Source organism: Gymnogyps californianus, chromosome 5 (assembly GCF_018139145.2).
Source record: "Gymnogyps californianus isolate 813 chromosome 5, ASM1813914v2, whole genome shotgun sequence".
NCBI classification, from domain to species: Eukaryota; Metazoa; Chordata; class Aves; order Accipitriformes; family Cathartidae; genus Gymnogyps; species Gymnogyps californianus.
This window is the reverse complement of record NC_059475.1, coordinates 8,628,161-8,645,602: the sequence shown is the minus strand read 5'-3', so window position 1 is coordinate 8,645,602 and position 17,442 is coordinate 8,628,161. Positions and strand designations below refer to the sequence as shown.

Below are 17,442 nucleotides of genomic sequence, written 5' to 3'. Positions count from 1 at the left end.
GAGAGGAGGAGAGAGGGAGCAGGGGAAGGAGGGAGGGAGGGAGGGAGCGGGGGTGGGGGGGAGAGAAAAAAAGGCGCTGGGGACTGTCCAGGCGCTGGGTCAAGGCAGGCACTAATGAAGGGAGAAGGGGCTTGTTTCTCTGCTCTTTGTAAGTTGGAGGGTTGTTGGTCCGTTGAGTTGGGAAGCTGCGCGGCCGGTTAAGGAGCCTGGGTTTCTGCACTCGGGGTTTGGGTAGAGGAGCAGAATGGAGGCCATTGTTCGCTTTCTGTAGGCTTTGTTTAACAGTTCTCACCCCCTCCTGTTCTTACTTTTTAAAGCAGTGAGGCGAGGTAGACAGCGTGTGTCACAGTACAGTGAAAAAGGGGAAGATCTAAAGACCAAAAAAGAAGTTAATCACAAGACGGGGAGTTTGGGGGAGAAAAAGTTGCTAGTGCCGCGGGGAAAGGAAAAAAAATAAATAACTCGAGAAAATACCCGGAGGTAAAAATGGAGCCCCGCTCCCAGCACGCAGGGCAGCCGGCGGAGCCCCCCCCGCCCCCCCCCGCCGCCGGTGCCCGCGCAGCCCCCGCGCAGCGCAGCGCAGCGCCGCCCGCCCCGCTCCGCTCCGCTCCCCCCGGCCCGCGTCCTGCCGCACGGCACACCTTCCCGGCGTCGCTCCACACTTTTTAATGTACTTCTTCTGCTTTGTCCTAGAGGGAAGACTTTAACTAGTGACACGCAGATGTGCGAGTCCCTAAATTGTATGAGAGGACAGTCCACCCCGCTTTCAGGCAAGTTTAAAAACATGACTTCGGACTCTCTTTGTGATTGTTGTCGCTCCACTTAATACACCACCTCAGCGAAGGGCACTAACGACGAGGCAATACGCCACCTGCATGCAATTAAAACGAGAAACCACTTGGCGGGTTGCTTTTCTTAAATTTTTTCGCGTGTTAGGGATACGTATGTACATTTTTTGCCTTGAGGTATTAAAGCCCCCAAATCCTTAAACTAATCGGGGCAAGGCGCCTAAGGATAACAAAGTAAGCCTGTGAGATATTAGCCTCTCTGCAGCTTAACCGTGTGCACTACCTCCCCTGATTAACGCCTATTTTATCACTGATAGACTGCTATAGGCGAGCCCCGTGGGATACTGCTCTATCAGCCCAACATGCAGAACAGTAAGTGACTCCGCGCCCCTTCGCGGCCGCGGAGGGCAGGCGGGGGCGGCCGCGGGCGCGCAGGAGCGGGCAGGCGGCCCGGGGCCGAGGGCTCGCCCCGGGGCGGGGGAGGGAGGCGGCTCCGCCGGGCGCGGCGGCCCCTGCGCGGCCGGGAGCGCCGCCCGCCCCGTCGAGGCGCGGGTACCGCCGTGGGCGGCGTGGAAGGGGCCGGGAGCGCTGTCACGGCTCCCGGGCCACCGGGGCTTGCCCGGTTCGTGGCCCAGGCCCTGCCGTGCGTCCCTACCTGCTCCGCAGTGGGAGCTGGGCAGGAAAAAGCCGCCACCGTGCTAGGTGCAGTTCCGTGCCACCTCCTGGGTTTATTTGCCTCCCGATTCTGATGTCTTTTGGGGATTATTAATTTTTTGGGGCCTTTTGTTGTTGTTGTTGTTGCTGATGTTGTTTAAGACCTCGCCGATGGGCCTGCGCGCCTCTCAGAGGGGAAAGCGTTTGCGCAACGCGGGAGCGCACGGACCCGCAGTCGGGCGCGGTGGCTGGCGGGGAGCGGCCTCTCTTTGCGCTCCCGCGGAAGGGGCTGCGCGGAGGTCGGGGGGACCGAGGGTGAGGTCCCAGCCAGCCCAGAGCAGGCCCCTTCTCCTCGGGACGCGGATCTTCCGCGGGGTGGGCTCCACGCCGAAGTGCCACGGGTTTGCGCGACCTCGCAAAATCGCGACGGCCGCCGCGATCTTGTGAGGTCGCGCAACCCCGCGGTGCTCCTGCGCGGGGGGTGCGCTTATCTTGCGCGGGTAGCGGCGGCGAAGAGCACAGGCCGAGCTGCGCGGCCCTTGCGCGGTGCGGTCGGCCCCCGCTCCGGTGCTTCTCCGGGACCTCGCTGGGGATGCGCAGCTCCGGGACCCCTTTATCACCCCCCCGTTAGATCGGTTAATACGTGTGAGCAGCGTGAGGAAAAACACAGGTTTTGGGAGTTTCTCAGAAAACCGCGGGTGGAGCTGGTTGGTTTGGGTTTTTTTGGTTGTTTTTTTTTGTTTGTTTGGGGGTTTTTTTGCGAGGCCGCTGCGTGCGTGTCCGTGCGATGTATTTTCATTTATCCCGAGAAAATCTGAGCCTCGGCAGCCCGGGGAGGGAATCACCTGCGCCTCGCAGGGACGGCGGCGGCTGCCCTTGGCCGCGGCGTGCCGAGAGTTTATGGTAATGGGGGAATGCCTTCACTCGGCCGTTTGGGATCGCCACTGCAAAACGCAGAAAAGATATCATTCGGGTGAAGCCTTTATTTTGTTTAAAGGTCGCGGCGGGCTCTTCAGGCTTTGTGTTAATAACTCCTGGGTGTATATGGTGCAGAGCATCCAAATTGACACCATATGTTTTCCTATTAGATGACTAGCAATAGAATAGAAGGCGCATAATCATTGCCACTGGGCGAGATCTACACCGCTCTCCAGGGAAATTATATAATGATTAAGGCTTAACCTTTTAAGTGAAACTTTGATTTTGCTTTCCCCGCTGCCATTTTTTATGTCGGCGAGCGTCCCTCCCTGAAACGGGCTCCCCGCACGCATTTACGGGGACGGGGCGGGGGGACGAGGGCTGGAGGCGGGGGGGGGGGGGAGAAAGCCGCCGAGGGACTGCGCCCCCCGGCCGCCCCCCGCCGCCCCGAGCCGGCCCGCCCGGCGGGGCGCAGGCGGGGAGGGACGCAGGGCTCCTCTCCCCGCGGTAGGAAGCGCAGGTCGCAACGCCGGCCGCGCTGCTGGGCCGGGGCGGCAAATTCCCCAGCCCCGATGTCACTTTGAATCCATTGCGCGGGGGAGCGCGCCCCCTCGGTTGTGTCCGCGCAGAGCCCCCGGCTACCTCAAACCGCAGCCTCCCTCGGAGGGAGAGCGAGTAGAGTTCAATCTAGTCTGAGTGATATCCAAATGCGGACAGAAAGGGTCGTTTTATCATGCTACTATTTGTCGTGACGATGCAATTTTCAAAAGCAGAGTACTGTCATAAAGTGACACGCCTGCCACAAGTGCTCCAACTGATCTTTTCAATTAGCCTTCCATGCATGATCCGGGGCGACTTCCGCCTATTTCCAGAAATTAAGCTCAAACTTGACGTGCAGCTAGTTTTATTTTAAAGACAAATGTCAGAGAGGCTCATCATATTTTCCCCCTCTTCTATATTTGGAGCTTATTTATTGCTAAGAAGCCTGGGCTCTTGGAGTCAATTTATCAGGAGGCTCCAAAGAGAGGAGAGCGGAGAGCGCGTAGAGCAGAGCTTCTCCAGGGAGACTTCCTCCAAAGCCTGGAGCTTCAGGTTGGGCATTGGCGAGGCAGCCTCTCGCTTTGCTTTTGGCGAAGCGAGCTGCGGCTGTGCGGATGCAGGCAGGCTTGGTGGGGTTTGGGGTTTGGGGTTTGGGTTTTTTTGGTGGGGAGGAAAAGAAAAAAAAAAAAAAAAAAGGCAAAGCAAGGAAGCAACCCAAGGCGATCCAGCCCGGAATATTCTGGGCTTTTGGGTTGGGTTTGGGGGTTCGCCGCTGCCGCGGGTTTTGCAGACGGGGAGTGCTGGCGAGGGTGCCTTTCGGAGCCGCGGTGGCTCCCGGGGAGCGGCGGGCGAGGACTGCGCCGGGGCCGGGGCCGGGGCCGGGGCCGGAGCCGGGCCGGGCGCGGTGGCCCCTGAGCGGGCGGAGCGGATCGGATCGGATCGGATCGGAGCGGCGGTGCTGCGCGGTGCCGCGCGGCGGGGCGCGGAGAGGAGCGGCGCGCTCGCTCCGCGGGGGTCTGCGCGGGTCGGGCGGGCGGGAGCGGAGGGTGCTATGGTGGGCGCTGTGCTTCCCGCAGGTCACAGCGGCGTGAACCAGCTCGGCGGGGTGTTCGTCAACGGGAGGCCGCTGCCCGACTCCACGCGGCAGAAGATCGTGGAACTCGCTCACAGCGGCGCCCGGCCCTGCGACATCTCCCGGATCCTGCAGGTGAAGGCGGCGGCGCCCCCCGTCCTCCCACCGCTCCGCTCCGCTCCGCTCCAGAGCCGCTTTGTCCACCGCTGGCCGCCAAGGCGCTAATTGCAGACCCCCCCACCCCCACCCACCACCCACCCACCCACCACCCACCATCACCGCCACCACCACCCGCCTTCCAGCCTAATAAAACGATCCATCTGCTTATCTTGATTGTTGCTGCAAATAGACCTTTCTACGCGTATATATATATATACCTGTAAAAATATTTTAATTTTTTTTTTTTGTTCCCCTTTATTTCCATCCGGTGATAACCTGCACTCTCGTTACAGTTAGTTCGCTGTAATAAACTGAATTATACGGCTCGGCATAATTTCAGTTTCCTCTCGTTCCCCCCTACCCTCCGTATTTACTTATGATTTTGTGAGATCTGTATGCATTTGGCGTGGCTTAGTGCTTTTTTATTTTTACCTTTTTTTTCTTCCAAAAAGCGAAAAAAAAAAAAAAAAAGAGGGGAAAAAAAAAAACCCAAAAGAAACCCCCTCAAAGCCACGCTGTTTTAGCCCGGAATCTGTCTTTACGGACACTAACGCGATCTGGCGCAGCTCAGGGGTACTTTGTAAATGTAGGTCTCGATAACCCCTCACTCACCCTGTCCCCCGCCAGTACTCTGTCTAAGAGCAGTGAGGACGATGGAGACTAGTCTGGCTTAGCTATTGTTCGCATTTAAGGCGTATTTTAACATTGATACTAAAGGAATTACGTTTTGACCAGATTTTTTTTTCTTCCAGATGTTTTTAAAGTATCACTTTTGTAGAGGGTAGGGCCACGAATGTAATTTTTTTTAAAAAAGAAAAAAAAAAGACTCTCTAAGTAAGTTCTCATACCATTTAAGGTATATTTTTGTGTTATAGACCCATGCAGATGCAAAAGTCCAAGTGCTGGACAATCAAAACGTAAGCTTGTCATTGTTTAATGCATACTTAAACAATTTTATTTTTGTCTTGAAATTATTAATAATGTGATTTTCTGTCCGCTTCCCTATCCAGGTGTCGAATGGATGTGTGAGTAAAATTTTGGGCAGGTATTACGAAACTGGCTCCATCAGACCCAGGGCAATCGGAGGTAGTAAACCGAGAGTAGCGACTCCAGAAGTTGTAAGCAAAATAGCGCAGTATAAACGAGAGTGCCCCTCCATCTTTGCGTGGGAGATTCGAGACAGATTACTATCAGAGGGGGTCTGTACCAACGATAATATACCCAGTGTAAGTTCATGAAAAAAACCTTCCTGTGTGCTGTGTACAATGCTGGGTAGCCGTAGCGAGCCTCTGCTTCCTTTGTTTTGATATCAGATGAGAGGATAGCAGGTTCACATCATTTGCATGTGGCAGGGTCAGACGGATTTTTTCATACAGAATCTGACAAATGCCTTTAAGGAGGGGGAAAAAAAAAATAAAAAATATGCGGGTCACCCCTGCGCCTGGCGCCTCAGGACTGCGAGCATCAGTCGAAGCCATCACTCTGGTTTTGCAGGGTTGGGTTTGGAGCTTTTTTTTTTTTCCTTTCTTTCTTTTTTTTTTCTTTTTTTTTTTTTTCCCCTCCCCCGTGGTTTGTTTGTTTGTTTGCACCACCACCAGCAGTAAGCGAGTCGGGGCGGCTGGGACCCGGCGGTACGGGGCGGCCGCAGCGCGCAGCCGGCGCCCGGGGAACCCCTGACCTGCGCCCAGGTCGAGCCGCCCGCAGCGCGGAGGGGCGGCGGAGAGGCGCGGGGGTTGCGCGGGTGGCTCGCGAGGAGCGCGCTACCGCACTACCATTGCCTTTCCTGTCCTTTGCCTTCCAGGTGTCGTCGATAAACAGAGTCCTCCGCAACCTGGCTAGCGAAAAGCAACAGATGGGTGCCGACGGGATGTACGACAAGCTAAGGATGCTGAACGGGCAGACGGGGACCTGGGGCACCCGGCCCGGCTGGTACCCCGGCACCTCGGTACCCGGGCAGCCCGCCCAAGGTAAGGGACAGCCCGGCGGCCGCTCGGCTCGGCCTCGCCCGGCGGAGGTGGCCCCGACGCGGGTCCCCCTCGCCCCCTCCCCGACCGCCGCCGCGCTGAGGGCGGTGGGCAATTTCCTCAGGACGGTGGCCGAGGGCGTCCCTCCCGCCTCCTCCCCGGGCAGCTGCGGGCAGGTGGGCGGCGGGGGCCGGCGGCCAGGAGGGCTTCCAGCCCCGGCCTCGGCTCGGCGGCGGGCAGGGGAGCCCGGGAGCAAGCCGCTGCCAAAGCCGCGTCCGCCGAGCTGCGGTGCCGGCAGCCGGGCGGGTTCCGGGGCTCATCCTTAACCTCGCCCATCAGCCCGGTAATTAGGGCTTCTGCTCCCCGCCCGGGCCGCCTGCCCGCGCCGGGGTCTCCAAAGCCGGGGAGATCGGTAACTATCTCCGTAGGGCTGATTATAGTTCCTCCTCAATGGACCCGAAACAACTTTGTAAATATAGGAAACTGTTTATCCTGAAGATTAATAGGTATTTGTTGTAGGAATGACAAGGGGATAATATGAAGGATAATGGGATGTTACGTTACATACTTAAGATGGTTAATGGCTTCTTTTTGAATACGGGCTCTGTTGAGGCTCGGCGCTCTCCCTGGCTGTGGTCATTCCTTTAGAAGAGGTGTCTATATACAACAACCTGCTTTTTGTTTTCACCCGCAAGGAAAAAAAAATCGGTAACAGTGTGCGGAATATCTGGTACAAAGGATGTTTCTGTCACACGCAAGAATTTGTTATGGGAACAATTCTGTCGCTATGTAATTGCTCATTAGAGATCGTTTTGTTTCTCATTAAGGCGACATGAATAAGCGTCTAGTTGAAGGAGACAGCTGTAGAAATGTTCCACAGGAGACCTCTGGACACGATATGGCACCGCTTGCCAATTAGACATGTCAGTTTTAAGAGAAGAAAACAATCTATGAAGGACACTAGAAAGATAGAGCGGAGCCCTCGCTTCCCCCCACCCCCACTTTGGTGGTTTTCTTTTTTTTTTTTCCTTTTTTTTTCTTTTTTTTTTAAATTTTGTTTTGCCCGATGTGCCCCCTCGAAGCCGGGACAGACCCTATCGGCAGCCGCCCGCCGGCTCACCCCTACCTGCGGCGCCCGGGGCCGGGCGGGGGCTGCCCCTGCCCCGCTGCCGGCATCCCTGCCCGGGCCGGGGCCGGCCGGGCGGCGTCGGGGCTCCCCGTCCTTCCTTCTCTGCCCTGCACCCGAGAGCCAAACCGCGGAGCGGTGCGCGGCGGAGAGGAGCGCACTTTCCGCCCGTGCGGCTCCAAACGGCCCGGGCGCCCTCCGTTCCCGCCGTTTTTTTTTTTTTTTTTTTTAGAAAAGCCGTTAAATGGAGAAATTTAGGGCGCCCCCCCGCCTGCCCTCCCCGCCGCAGAGCAGCATCCCCGGGCCCAGCTCCGTGCGGTGTGCGCGGGCGCGGTGCGGTGCGGTGCGGGCGCACCTGGGCCAGGCGGCCCTCGGCCGCCCCAGCGCTGCGGCGGAGGCGCCTGTGTCTGGGGCGGGGGGGGACGGGACGGGGGGACACGGACACGACGACGGGGTGACGGTGGAGCCGCTGGGTGCTTGTGGCGACCCCTCCCCGTGGCGTGGGGACGAGCGCAGCTTCCGCGAGGGAGCGCGGGCCCCGGGCAGGAGCGTGCCGGGGCGGGAGGGCGTCGGGAGCCCCCTCCCAAATTGCAACCGAAAGCAAGCGGTGCGGGTCGGGGCAGGGCTGGCTCGGGCCGGGGGTGCGTGTGTGCGTGGGCAGGAGAGGCGAGGGGGAGGCAGGCAGGCACTTAAAACTTCCGCATCGCAAAATTAAAATTAATAAAATGGATTTCCTCTGGAATATTCATGCTCCCTCTAATGTTTTTCCCTTGCAGGGGTATGTTACTGGATTTTAAGAGTCCATTACTCAAAAAGCATAAGGCGAGGTTAGGTCTCAGAGGGGTACAAATATGGTCTCAATCTGATAAACGCCATGCAGCAGTGAATAAAATAATGGATACATGAGGGCTGACAGAACAAAAAGAGACATCTCTATCCGGGAGAAATTCTCCAGTGATTTAGTGGTTTTAGGGATCACCGAGACACTGTTTCTTATCTTTGCCCCCCCGCCCCCCCATAAGACTAAAGCCTTCTATAGGATTTAGACACTTTCTCTTTCAACAGATGCTACAATGTTTTGATCCCAGCTCTATAGCTGAGAGGTGCCGCAATTGGTTTGCTATCTTTTTTTGCTTGTTTTCCGCCTCACTGATTAAGACACTAAGAAACTAAGGAATGATTTTATTTCCCAGCGTCTTTTTTTTTTCTTTTTCTTTTTTTTTCTCTCTCTCTCTTTTTTTTTTTTTTTTTTCCAGGAAACAAATCCTATACCCAGCGTCAGATGGTCTGGCTGTAGGATAATAGGGACGGACATTCACTCGCTTTCTTACGGATTAGGTCTGGAAGGTGGAACAGCCCTATTGAGACCGCTCCTTTTAGGGGCTTTTTTAAAAAAAAAAAGGGGGGGGGCTTCTAAAAAGAAGATATCTTAATTGTCCGGCGCGGGGTTTTAAATAATCATAAGCGAGTTTAACTCTAGGTGCAACTTTTAGCTGGCTCCAAGGTTTGGGGGGAGATGGGGAGCGCACCGAGACGAGGTTGCAAAACAATGTGGCTTCGAGAGTTTAAAAATAAGGGGGGGGCGGGCAAGGGGGGGCGCCCGGTTTGGGCTGGCCCTGGGAAGGGCGGGCGCGGCCCCGCGGGTGCCCTCCGCTCCCCGGCGGAGGCAGGGCGCGCTGCCGAGCCCCGACGGCGCAGGGAGCGGGGGGGGGGGGGGGGGGGGGGGGCAGCCGGCCGTCCCCGCCGCCTTTGGGCGGCTCCCCCCTTCCCCCCCCTTCCCCCCCCCCCGCCTTCGCCCCCCGGTCCGTGCCGGTCCGGTCCGTGCGGACAGTGATGGATGAGGGCGGTGGCGGAGGTTAGGCGGCGGCCCCCGCAGCGGGCGGGCGCGGCCCCCGGCGCTGCCACCAGCGCTTGGCAGGGCGGCTGCCCCGCCGCGGCGGCGTTCCCCGGGCTCGGCGGCTTTGTGTGCCCCTGAAAGGCAGCCCCCCCCCCGCCCCGGCTATTCACCCGCCGCCGGCCGCCTCAATGGGGCTGCGGCCGCCCATATGGTGACCACGGCCGCTGAATCCCTGTGTTTAAATGGGGGAGAAAGTTCGGGTTTTAAAACATTTCAAAGTGGTTGAAAGGGTCCCACCAGATCCTGTCACAATTCCCCCCGAGCTTTGAAGGCCGGGGCCATTGTTCGCCGATTATAAATGATATTACTTTAAAGTTGATTTCCCACAATATTTAAAGGATGTAGCGGGAGTGTCGCTATTTATTTTTGGCGTAACTTTTCAAGGGAATTAGCATAAGTAGCCCATGCGTCCCTCATCCTGTCTCCCCCTTTATGCGACATCAAACCGCCTCGAAAAATATGCTTTGAAAGGAGAGGGAGAGCTAATTTAGGGACAACGACTTCTCTGCCTCGACAGAAACGTCCGTTTCTTTCGCCCAGGGCGGCCTGGGGTGCCCGCAGAGCCCCGCAAAGCCGGCCGGACCCGGGACGCATCCTTGCGACCGCCCGAAAGGAGAGCACAATGAAACTTTCTCCCTGTTTAATGACAGAAATTACATTAAAAGTGGTGGAAATGCCCTAATTAAAAATGTACCGCTTAAATGATATGCCAAACGTTCAGCTGCAGAATAGCGTATTTAGCTAGTTAGTGAACTCGCTATTTCTTTCAAAATTACATGTTAAAATTTTAAAAGAAATCTTACTTTTCTCTGGTGCAACACATTACAAAGAATGGACAGTCCTTTTATCTAAATATAAAATTCCATTTTCAGCAATTATAGCCTGTTCTTGGTGATGATATAATTACAGCTGTGCTCAGTAATAGGTGTCAAGGCAATGCACACTCATACAATAGTTGAATAAAACTGCAGAACAATGCAGGCACTTCTAAATTCACAACCTTTAAAATGAAATTGACTGTGCAGAATTCAAATAAAAACTGGATAAATATTTTTTAAAAAAGATTACAAGCTTGGTTTGGTTTCTTAATAGCATTTTCTGCAAACCTATCAACATCTAATTGATTAGATAGGAATTACTGATTATAGATAATCTGAAATACTGAACATCACTATTTTAAATATAGCAATAGGTAAATAAATGCGGCAGACAGAGGAGACTGCCATGGCACTTCAGCAGTGATTCATGGAAAGAATCACTTTCAAGGGAAAGTATTTTTATGCAGGTTTTATGCCAGAGGAAAAACAAAATGAAATTAAGACCAGGCGATCGTAATTCCTCATCTCCGATGTTTACGATAACGCTGGAAACCGAAATGTTTCCGTGTTACTCGTGTCATTAGCGCAATGTTGCTTTGATACCCGAGACATTTTTAAGGGAGGGTGTCAGCAAACATGGCCGAACTTGTTTCCAATTGCGTTATTTCTCTGATAGGGATCTTAAAACAAGGGTACCTGCGTTTCACTTTCCGACTCTCGCTTCTGCAGATGGCTGTCCGCAACAGGAGGGAGGAGGGGAAAACACTAACTCCATCAGCTCTAATGGAGAAGATTCAGATGAGGCCCAAATGAGACTCCAGCTGAAAAGAAAGCTGCAGAGAAATAGGACATCCTTTACCCAAGAGCAAATCGAAGCCCTTGAGAAAGGTGAGTGACATTTTCCTACAGCTGAAGCAGGAGAGAAAAGCAAAATGTGCCCTGGCTATATTAAGAGCTGAACAGAAGCATGGCATTCACATCCCTTATATATATGTATATATTTTAAATCCGTGGCTCCCTCCATGCTCTTTTATTCATTGAGCTCCAAATATTCATCGATGGCTGTGATATGCACTGAAAAGCCGTTAAAAGGTTTTCAAAGCGAACGTACTCAGGGCAGAGATCATACCGAAACACCATTACACCCCGGGCTCCTCTCACGGGGGGTAAATCTCCTCCCGCCGACTGTGCCACATCCCCGGCTGGGCTGCATTGCCATACGCCGGGAAGGCGAGGGCAGGCAGCTGGGGCTGGCAGCAGCCCTCCGTGCCTGCCCCCGTGCTCGCTCCCTGTCCCCAGCACTGCCGCTGCCCGGGGCTGGGAGCAGGTGCCCTTTTCCCTGACCGGCCTGGGCGCACCTCACCTCTGACCCACTGCGGATCTTTGTTCTTATTTTCTGCTGTTATTTAGCAATGCGCCATTTCACTTCTTGGTGACAGGGTCAGAGCTGCCTTGGGGACACCCTCAGCAGAGGCAGAAGCCCTCACTGCTTCTTGAAGGATGCAGCATTGCACCCAAGCCTGCCTATCCCCTTAGCGATATTCCCCAGCAGGCAAGGCGTCCTCCTTCTAACACACACACACACACACAGGGAAAGCTCAGCTTTGCCTTTACAGCAATGTTTCTTAAGAGCATTTAGAGCATAGGCAGCGCAGGAACGACTCTGACTTTACAGTCGGCCACATTAACTCTTTGCAACTAATGCAACAATATTTCCTTCTGCAGAATTTGAGAGGACCCACTATCCTGATGTGTTTGCAAGAGAGAGACTAGCTGCTAAAATAGACCTGCCTGAAGCAAGGATACAGGTACTGAGTTGCTGTGCAATTATGACTATTATTTTTACTATTACTATTCTAATTTCGTTTTTCCTGGCTTCTCAAAGCACAGGGCAGCCCCTATTTATGATCGGATATTTGTCCATCTCCTCCTTCAGGAAAATAACAGCAGCTGGGGCTTGCTTTTACATGCTGCTTTGCTACGCTGCAAGCCAGCTTTCTATCAGCACGGCCTTGAGTTACATGGGGGAGGTCCTTGTAAGCTCATTCACGTCTCTCAAATGCTGTATTTTCAGGTGTGGTTTTCTAACAGAAGGGCCAAGTGGAGAAGGGAAGAGAAGCTGAGGAACCAGCGAAGACAAGCCAGCAACACTCCCAGCCACATTCCCATCAGTAGTAGTTTCAGCACAAGCGTTTACCAGCCGATCCCGCAACCGACCACCCCCGGTAATGCCAGCAACCCGCTCATGTTCATCCATCCTCTTGGGAAAATGAGGCTCTAAGACTGTATTGCCAATTGTAATTGTGGTTAAACTAATGTGTTCATCTATCTGTCTATTCTATTATAGTTTCCTCTTTCACATCAGGTTCCATGTTGGGCAGAACGGACACGGCGCTCACAAACACGTACAGCGCGCTGCCGCCCATGCCTAGTTTCACCATGGCCAACAACCTGCCTATGCAAGTAAGTCCGGCGTCGCCGCCATGGCACGACGCTCCTTTGGGACTTGGCAGCCCCTGGGGTGTGCGGGAGCATGGGTGGGGGCCCTTCCTCTGCAGGACGGGGGGTTACGGACCTGAACCTTGCTGCAGGGAAACCGGCACCAAAGGCTTCCCTGGCACCTGAAAAGATACCCTATTTGGGAGAATCACAAGGGAAAGGGCGCTGTAAGACCCAGTGCTCAACAAGGACTTTTCCTGAATTTTGAAAGAGAAAGGTCCTCAAATTTACAAGGCAACAAATGTGGGATGAAAAAACAGTTTTCAGGAAAAAAACCCAAAACCCCTTGTGGTTAACCTATGGAACTCACTGGTGCAGTATTGTGGAAATTGCTGCCTGAATACGCTGCTGGAGGGATCCGACCTTGTCGGTGTAGGTAATGTGGCAGCGGCACATTAGGACACCTGAGAGAGGGAAGGATGTGATTAGCATCAGTGGTTATGCCAGCTAAGCCAGAATTGCAAGAGCTGTCAATCCTCATGCCTGAAAGCATTAGCTGATCACCAGCTGGGTTAGGAAGAAATCTATTCCTTTGGGGTCTGTTTCTATAGACCTTTCAGATGCAAAATTCCTCCTTTTTTAATGGTGGGGTTGGCCTAGGAAGGTGCTGGCCAATTACGGGAGTTTTACAGCTTTGTCTGAGGCACACAGCATTGACCACTGCTGGAGACAGGCGAGCAGATTAGAGAGCCTGACTCCTTTGCTGCAGCAATTACTATGTTACTAATTGCTGAACCAAAATTAACCAAATAAAGTTAGAGTCTCGCAAGTCCGCGGAAAGAAATGACGTTGGCTAGGTCGCTATTTCATGACGCTGGAGGCCAGTGGTGCTGTTCCCGGCAGCGGGCTGAGAGCAGATGACAAAAGATCAAAAGGCTGATATGGGAGGGGACCCTTGAGAAAGCAGGAGGCCCCTGATTCACCGCTGGGCACCTGGGCAGGGACCTGGCACACGTGAGCCGCTCTGGAAAGTCCTGCCTATGTGGTGACCACAGCGTGATGGCTACGCGATGTCAGAGTGGGAGATTTGGCAGCCGAACTGACGGCATCTCCCTGCGGATGCGCAGCGCGTTGCTGGTTCTCCCAGAGCACAGCGTGTGTGCTTAGTGAGCGAGGCTGTCGGTATTTTCGGAGACAGCGTGTGTCGGGGACGTGCAGATCTGTGCAGACATGTTGAGTCTCGTGTGCTCGGAGAGGGAATTACCCATTCTGCTTCCTGCTCCCCTGCTGCCTCCCTGTGTCAGGGCTGCACCGGTCCCCACTCCCCCGGTACCCCGGAGCAGGAGATGCCCCTGCTTGGTCCCTCCCCGGCACCGTGCCATCCCTCACCCCCTGCCCCCAGCTGCTCTCCCCCCTGGCAGACGGGGTTTTAGGGATTGGAGTTTAGGTAAACGGAGATGTCTGGTCTCCTGGGATGCTGCTGGCATGGGTTTGGGGTGACCGAGGCTCTGAAGGGAGATCAACGCACACATACATTGTGCGTTGATCCCCCTTCAGAGCCTCGGTCACCCCAAACCCACACATCAGCTGTGCATATGTGCAACACGCTTGCAGATGCAGGACCAGCTTGTGTGCCTCAGTGGAGTAATTTTTAGTTACACCCCTAATAGTTTTTAGTTACACCACCAAATGTGAGATAAGACGCCAGCCCTGTCTCTGGCTTCAAATGGCATGAGACATCTTTCTTCTACATAAGTACAAACAAGGGCAGCGCTCAGGCTTTGGTTCCTTGGCTTAGGTGTGTAACACCTTCGTTTGCATCTGGATGTAAGGATCTGCTTGCCAAGCGTGTCTGAAAACGCACCAGTGACCGTCCACGTTGTTTCTGTAGACCAAAAACCTCTGGGAAGAGGCTGCTTGGTTGAGCTCCTAAACAGGACTTTACATCTAGGTCCCCGAATTTGAAACTGAAGCTCGTTTTCCCTTGTGCATGCTGCTTCTGAGGGCTGGCACATCCATCCAGAAGAGGGTAATGCCGTGTTTACCTCGGCCGATACTTAACGCTGTTTTGTCCTTTGCTCCCGTAGCCCCCGGTACCCAGCCAGACCTCCTCCTACTCTTGCATGCTGCCCACCAGTCCATCGGTGAATGGACGGAGCTATGATACATACACCCCTCCTCACATGCAGACACACATGAACAGCCAGCCGATGGGCACCTCTGGCACCACTTCCACAGGTGAGTGGCCCTGCGCTCCCCCCGCCTTTCTGCCAGAGCGGCTTCCTTGCTCCGGCCATCAGGTTTTTCACATGTATTTGCTGGGAGAAGTCTCTCTCCATCGCTAGGAGAGGTGTCTCTGTCAGGTTTAGTAGCTGCTGAACCGGGCAGAAGATGAAAATGTATAACCTTGTGGGCTAGAGCAGAAAGTCTGATTTTTAAGCTGCCGCTTAAAAGGAGGGGTAGACGAAAGAGAGCTGATTAACAGAGGTGGCATCTGAATAGTGGTACAGTGGAAAACTCTTCAGTGAGGCCCCCCATCCCACAAAAGCTTCCCTGTATAATTAATTTCTAAAGCAGCATTTATTTCACCGTTAAATTACAGCAGAGATACTCACACTTGTGAAGGTGTACATGAAAGTGTTTGCAGGACTGGGTGTGTTTTTACCGTGTCTGTGTCAGAGGCTATTTTTTGCTAAAGATTTGAAGTTATCGAAAAGGCAGGTAACCTGTAGAAATATTAACCTACGCATAAGAAGGCAAAACAGGGTAAAAAAGGGTAAGTGTCAGCATAAGCAGGAGCAAGCCAGACACATTTTAAAAGAATAGAAATGTTCAGTGTATTTTGGGCTGAATTCCCAACTGATACAAATGAGATGAGGCTCTGGCATTTATCTCAAAGCATGACAGTTTATTTATAACAACAAATCAGTGAGATGTGCATAGGTTTTTAAAATATACACCCCCCCCCTCCTGATTCTGCAGGCTGGTAGATGGCGAGATTTAATACTTACTGGAATACAAGCACAAATCTGAAACTGTAAAGCAAAAATTGTGCTATGTATAGAAAAACTAAAATATGCATTTTCCCCCTCAATTTTCAGGTCTCATTTCCCCTGGAGTGTCAGTTCCAGTTCAAGTTCCTGGCAGTGAACCTGATATGTCTCAATACTGGCCAAGATTACAGTAAAACATGTGTTAATTCCGTAAATGACTATATGGACAACAGTTGGATGTTCAGCAGTATTTTATAAAGGAAGAATGGCTCTCAGAGTACTTCTGTACTGCAACTGTGCCCTATGCTGTAACACATGGAAAAGACTTTCACATGGACCTTTGTACACTGAAGGCATTATATCAGTTGGAACAAATCTTCATTTTGGTATCCAAACTTTTATTCATTTTGGTGTATTATTTGTAAATGGGCATTTGTATGTTATAATGAAAAAAAAAAAGAACAATGTAGACTGGATGGATGTTTGATCTGTGTTGGTCATGAAGTTGTTTTAAAAAAAAAAAAGAAAAGAAAAAAAAAAAGAAGCCATGATCAACAAGCTTTGCCACGAATTTAAGAGTTTTATCAAGATATATCGAATACTTCTACCAATCTGTTCATAGATTATGGATTGATGTTCCAAGTTTGTATCATTCCATTGCATATAATTAAACCTGGAACAATACGCACTAGATTTATGTAAGAAAAATATCTGTTGGTATTTCCAAAGGTTGTTAACGGCTGAAGCTATGTGCAAACAGGGGTTAAGAGAGACCTTCGATGAAGAAAAGAGTTTGATAGATAAAAGGTAGATTGTGTCTTCGATATAATCCAATTTGTTTTATGTCAAAATGTAAGTATTTGTCTTCCCTAGAAATCTCCCAGAATGATTTCTATAATAAAGTTAATTTCATTTATATTTGACAAGAATATTCTATAGATGTTTTATACACATTTTCATGCATCATACGTTTCTTTTTGGTCGGCAAGAGTTAATTGTTCTTAGATATAGTTGTACTACTGTTCACAGTCCAATCATTTTTGTGCATCTAGAATTCATTCCTAATCAATTAAAAGTGCTTGCAAGAGTTTTAAACTTAAGTGTTTTGAAGTTGTTCACAACTACATATCAAAATTAACCATTGTTGATTGTAAAAACCATGCCAAAGCCTTTGTATTTCCTTTATTATACTATTTTCTTTTTAACCTTATAGTGTGGTGTTGCAAATTTTGTTACTGTGTTAGGTTAATCTCATTAAGTTTTATTTTGAATTTATTTTCAGTTTTCAATAAGGAGGCATTCTTAAGAAACGTTTATAAAAATGTTTTAAGGACTTTCAGCCCTTCCACCAGCCTGTAATTTGGGCTAACAAAAAGAAGATAGGTTCACGTATCTAATTGCAGCTGAGAGCAGGAGGAGGTTGTTTATTTAGCTCGGGTTTCTGGGGATGCTCTAAATGAACTCCAGAATCCAGCAGAATTTCCAGCGAGGAGTTTGCATCACGCCAGTCAGTGGTGGAGACATGATGCACGCCCGTGTCTATCTGTTGTAATTATACACAAAGTACGTATAGACACATATACACACAAATATACATTCCTGACTTCTAAAAATCGTTTTTGTTAGGATGCTTAAAAAGAAAAAAAAAAACCAGCTGTGTTTTTAACAGGCTCTTTGGGAGAGTGAATACCATCCCTTTATATTGCCACACAGCACAATCTTAGTGTAATTTTCCATTGAACTTGTAACCTGGTTAATACCTCAATGCGCTTTGTGTGAGGGTTGTTAGTGTGGGCGTGGGTGGAGAGCTGCATGTCAAGGAATAATGAGAGAAGACAAATCAACAGGCAACAACAATGCGAGCTGGGACTGGCTAGTGAAAGCTAAAGGCCTTTAGTCACTGGCAGGGAAATCTAAACATTCCCATATCTATGAAGCTGGCTCATTGTGGTGCAGTTGTTACTTGCGATGCTGTGCTGAAAAAGGGATCTCATGATTAAAAAGCCAATGTGTGGGGAGTTTTGAGTCAAAGCACAGGCATCACAAGCAGCCTTTGTAAAGCAAAGATACTATC

The 17,442-nt window shown here is 51.8% G+C and overlaps 1 protein-coding gene across 1 annotated transcript; it reads left to right on the top strand.

Moving 5' to 3' along the window:
* The first annotated feature begins 721 nt into the window (after positions 1–721).
* PAX6 (paired box 6) lies at positions 722–15,610 on the top strand. Its single transcript, XM_050897320.1, is given in 14 exon segments — positions 722–770; positions 1,106–1,160; positions 3,326–3,428; positions 3,431–3,452; positions 3,977–4,107; positions 5,007–5,048; positions 5,142–5,357; positions 5,933–6,098; positions 10,666–10,824; positions 11,662–11,744; positions 12,011–12,161; positions 12,284–12,399; positions 14,463–14,613; positions 15,477–15,610. Coding segments are annotated over 14 exon segments (1,530 nt in total). The 3' UTR covers positions 15,563–15,610.
* Positions 15,611–17,442: the final 1,832 nt, after the last annotated feature.